The sequence below is a fragment of the Erinaceus europaeus genome, unplaced genomic scaffold (genome assembly GCF_950295315.1).
Source record: "Erinaceus europaeus unplaced genomic scaffold, mEriEur2.1 scaffold_298, whole genome shotgun sequence".
Classification (NCBI taxonomy): Eukaryota; Metazoa; Chordata; class Mammalia; order Eulipotyphla; family Erinaceidae; genus Erinaceus; species Erinaceus europaeus.
The window spans coordinates 133262-137525 of record NW_026647483.1 but is presented as its reverse complement, the minus strand read 5'-3'; the positions used below and the strand labels follow the sequence as shown (position 1 = coordinate 137525).

Here is a 4264-nt window from a genome sequence, read left to right as displayed (position 1 = left end):
CGCTGGCTCTCCAGCAAAGACATCTTTTTTTGAGAAAGGTGAGTAAAAACCAGCCAAGGCGAGGGGGGCGCGTTCTGAAGGCATAGGTTCAGACGCCCACGTCCCTCCTTCAGCTCAGCGCACTGGGCCGCAGAGCGGGCAGCGCGGGTCTCGAACCCGCGACCTCCAGGCTGCCCCGCCCGCCCCGGGAGGGAGCGGATCCTCACGGCGCATGCGCCGGAACGGGCCCTCAATCCCCGGAGACGCCGCGCACCTCCCGGGCGGAAATAGCTTCGGCGGAACCGAGGCGCATGCGCGGGTGCCCCGCGCGCAGGCCCCGCGGACGCCGCGCACGCCCAGGGCGGAAATGGCTTCCTCTGAGCTCAGGCGCACGCGCGGCTCCAGAATCCTCGCGAGAAGGGGCGCGGGCGTCCGGGCGCACTTCCGGCGCGGCCCCCGGCCGGAGCCGCCGGAACGTCGGGAGCCGCGGCGCCCCCATGGACCCGTTCCTGGTGCTGCTGCACTCGGTGTCGGCCGCGCTGGCCAGCGAGGAGCTGACGCAGCTCAAGTTCCTGTGCCGCGACCGCGTGGGCAAGCGCAAGCTGGAGCGCGTGCAGAGCGGCCTGGACCTGTTCGCGGTGCTGCTGGAGCAGAGCGAGCTGGACGGCCGCCGCCCCGCGCTCCTGCGCCAGCTGCTCCGCTCCCTGCGCCGCGACGACCTGCTGCTCCGCCTGGACGCCTTCGAGCGCGAGCGCGCCGACGCGGGGCCCGGGGACGCAGGTGGGCGGGGCGGGGGGGGTAACCCGGGGACGCGGGGTCGCTCGCGGGCGGGGGCGGGGGCGGGGCCCTGGGGGGACACGGGGGGGGGGGGGACCCGGGGATGGGGCGGGGCCCGAAGTGGCAGGTGGGGGCGGGGCCCGGGTGGGACATCATGACCCAGGGGATGGGGCGGGGCTCGGTTTGGGGGGCGGGGCCGAGGTGGCAGGTGGGGGCGGGGCTCAGTTGGGGGCGGGGCCCGGGTGGGTCATCATGACCCAGGGGGATGGGGCGGGGCTCGGTTTGGGGGCGGGGTTCGGTTTGGGGGCGGAGCCGAGGTGGCAGGTGGGGGCGGGGCCCGGGTGGGACATCATGACCCAGGGGATGGGGCGGGGCTCGGTTTGGGGGGCGGGGCCGAGGTGGCAGGTGGGGGCGGGGCTCAGTTGGGGGCGGGGCCCGGGTGGGTCATCATGACCCAGGGGATGGGGCGGGGCTCGGTTTGGGGGCGGGGTTCGGTTTGGGGGCGGGGCCGAGGTGGCAGGTGGGGGCGGGGCTCAGTTGGGGGCGGGGCCTGGGTGGGTCATCATGACCCAGGGGATGGGGCGGGGCTCGGTTTGGGGGGCGGGGCCGAGGTGGCAGTTGGGGGCGGGGCTCAGTTGGGGGCGGGGCCTGGGTGGGTCATCATGACCCAGGGGATGGGGCGGGGCTCGGTTTGGGGGGCGGGGCCGAGGTGGCAGTTGGGGGCGGGGCTCAGTTGGGGGCGGGGCCCGGGTGGGTCATCATGACCCAGGGGGATGGGGCGGGGCTCGGTTTGGGGGCGGGGCCGAGGTGGCAGGTGGGGGCGGGGCTCAGTTGGGGGCGGGGCCTGGGTGGGTCATGACCCAGGGGGATGGGGCGGGGCTCGGTTTGTGGGCGGGGCCGAGGTGGCAGGTGGGGGCGGGGCTGGGTACACACTGGGCGGGGCCCGAGGTGGCAAGTAGGGGCGGGTCCCGGGTGAGGGGCGGGGCCGAGTCCCGGGTGGGGCGGGGCTGAGGTGGCAGGTGGGGGCGGAGCCCGGGTGGGGGCGGGGCCCGGTGGGACATCATGACCCAGGGGGATGGGGCGGGGCTCGGTTTGGGGGCGGGCCCCGGGTGGGGGCGTGGCCGAGGTGGCAGGTGGGGCGAGGCCCGGGTGGGGGCGGGGCCCGAGGTGGCAAGTAGGGGCGGGGCCCGGGTAAGTGGCGGGTCCGAGGTGACAAGTGGGTGCCGGGCCGAGGTGGCTGTTGGGAGGGGCCCGAGGTGGCGGTGGGGCGGGGCCCTGGTGGGACACCATGACCCATGGGGGTGGGGCGGGGCTGGGTACACACTGGGCGGGGCCCGAGGTGGCAGGTGGGGGCGGAGCCCGGGTTGGGGGCGGGGCCGAGGTGGCAGGTGGAGGTGGGGCTGGGTCACGTGGGTGGGGCCCGAAGTGGTGCTGGAGGCGGGGCTGGGTAGACGGGGGAGGGGGGGCGGGCCCGGAGTGGCTGCGGGGCTGGGTGGGGTGGGACCCCGTGACTCATGGGGGTGAGGCAGGTGGAGGCTCGGTTTGGGGGCGGGGCTGAGGTGGCAGCTGGGGGCGGGGCTAGGGGGCCACCGGGACCCACGTGGTTGGTGGGCAGGGACCGGCGGGAGGGTCTGGCCCCAGCAGACCCAGTGCCGCCCCCGCCGCCCGTCCTGGGTCCTGAGCCTCCTCCCCCCCAGAGCTGCGGGCCGCCTGCGACCTGGTCTGCGAGCACGTGGGCCGCGAGTGGCGGCGCCTGGCGCGGCAGCTGCACCTGCCCGAGACCCGCATCGAGGCGGCCGAGGAGAAGCACCCGCGGGAGCTGCGCGAGCAGGTGCGGGAGGCGCTGCGGGCCTGGAGGGACGCCCGCGGGGAGGCCGCGTCGGTGGACGAGCTGCTGGCCGCGCTGCGGGGCTGCGGCCTCAACCTGGTGGCCGACCTGGTGGAGGAGGCAAGGCCCGGCCCGCCCGGCGCCCCGGAGACCCCGTGAGGGACCGACGTCGAGGGACGGAAGCGGAGGGACAGATGTCCCGCGGGCCGGCCTGGCGGGTCATGGCGGCTCGTCATCACCTGCCCCGGGCACCTCCCACCTGGACGCCCGGTGCCCGCGGAGCCAGAGCTGGGCAGAGGCCGCCCCTGGACGCAGCGGCTGCGGGAGGAGCCCGGACCTCGGGCGGGAGGGGACGCACCGCCCTGCGCCAGCCCAGCTGGAGGACCCGGTCCGAGCCCCTGTGGGCCTGGGCCTAAGAGAGCCCCCCCCACACACACTGCCCGGGCTCGGGCCCTGGCGCCACCTGCCGGGCCCTGCGGCGCCGGTGGACGTCTGGATGTCTGTCGGTGGGAGAGGCACCGCGGCTCAGCAAAAATAAAGCCCATGGACGCTGCCCCGCCTGACCCCGAGGTCTGTCCGGCCGGGAGGGCGGCGGCTGCACGTGGGGGCTCCTGAGGGCTTCTCGGAGGGGGCGGCCGGCTGGCGTTATTCTGGGCGTGGGGGTGTTGCGCAGACCTGACCTGCCTCCCTAGGGTGGGTCCCGCCTCGTGTGAGGAGTGGGGATGCCGCAGCCCGAGGAGGCAGCGGGTGCCAGTCCCGAACCCCTCCCCACACTGGCCGCCTGCCGGAGCCCCTGGACCGCAGTTCCTCGCTGGGGCTCCTGCGGCTTGTGGACGGGGTGGGGGGTACCCCCCCAGCTCAGCAGGAGACGGGACCTGCGGCCAGAGCCCCGGGTTGATGCCGCCCCACCTGCCAGAGCCAGCGGCGCCCTGTGGATGGTCCGGGCTGCTCCGTGTGGTGACCCCAGAAGGGGGACGGAGCCGAGGCGAGAGGCTGCTTAGGCCGCATTTCCAGCCTCCCTTGGCGGCAAGGTGTGGCCACTTAGCGCACTCGACAGAAGCACAAGTGGCAGGTGCAACTTTCTAGAGCTCTGGGGAGGGATCGCGCCCGTCTTCCTCCCGGATGCGGTGTATGCGCGGTGACTGGAGCACCGGCAGCCACGTTGGGTCACGAGGACGTAGAGGAGCCCAGGTTCCTGCTGCTGAGGGCTGGTCTCAGGCTGTGTCTGAAGGGCCTGCGCTGAGGGTCCCAGGCCCCATGCCACCAAGCTCACGCACTGAGCCGGCATCGGCTGTGTGTGTGCGTGCGTGTGTATGTGTGTGTGCACGTGTGTATGTGTGTGCGTGCGTGTGCATACATGTGAGTGCCTGTGCGCACGTGTGTGGTGCGCACGTGTGTGTGCGCGCGCGCGCGTGTGTATACGTGTGAGTGCCTGTGTGTGTGCGTGCGTGCAGTATGTGTGTGGTGCGCGTGTGTGGTGCGCACGTGTGTGTGCGCGCGCGCGCGTGTGTATACGTGTGAGTGCCTGTGTGTGTGCGTGCGTGCAGTATGTGTGTGGTGCGCGTGTGTGTATGTGTGTGTGTGCATGCATGTGCATGTGTTAGTGCGCGAGCGTGTGCACCGTCACTTCACAGGCCAAGAGCCAGGGCCTCCTGCAGTGAGCAGCCAACTCGCTCTTTG

At 73.8% G+C, this 4264-nt stretch overlaps 1 protein-coding gene across 1 annotated transcript; it reads left to right on the top strand.

Annotated features, from left to right (window-relative positions):
- The first annotated feature begins 417 nt into the window (after positions 1-417).
- Positions 418-3137, top strand: FADD (Fas associated via death domain). The gene is made up of 2 exons (XM_016186289.2): positions 418-759; positions 2454-3137. The coding sequence occupies exons 1-2, from the start codon at positions 477-479 to the stop codon at positions 2741-2743; spliced, it is 573 nt and encodes a 190-aa protein (XP_016041775.1). The 5' UTR covers positions 418-476; the 3' UTR covers positions 2744-3137.
- Positions 3138-4264: the final 1127 nt, after the last annotated feature.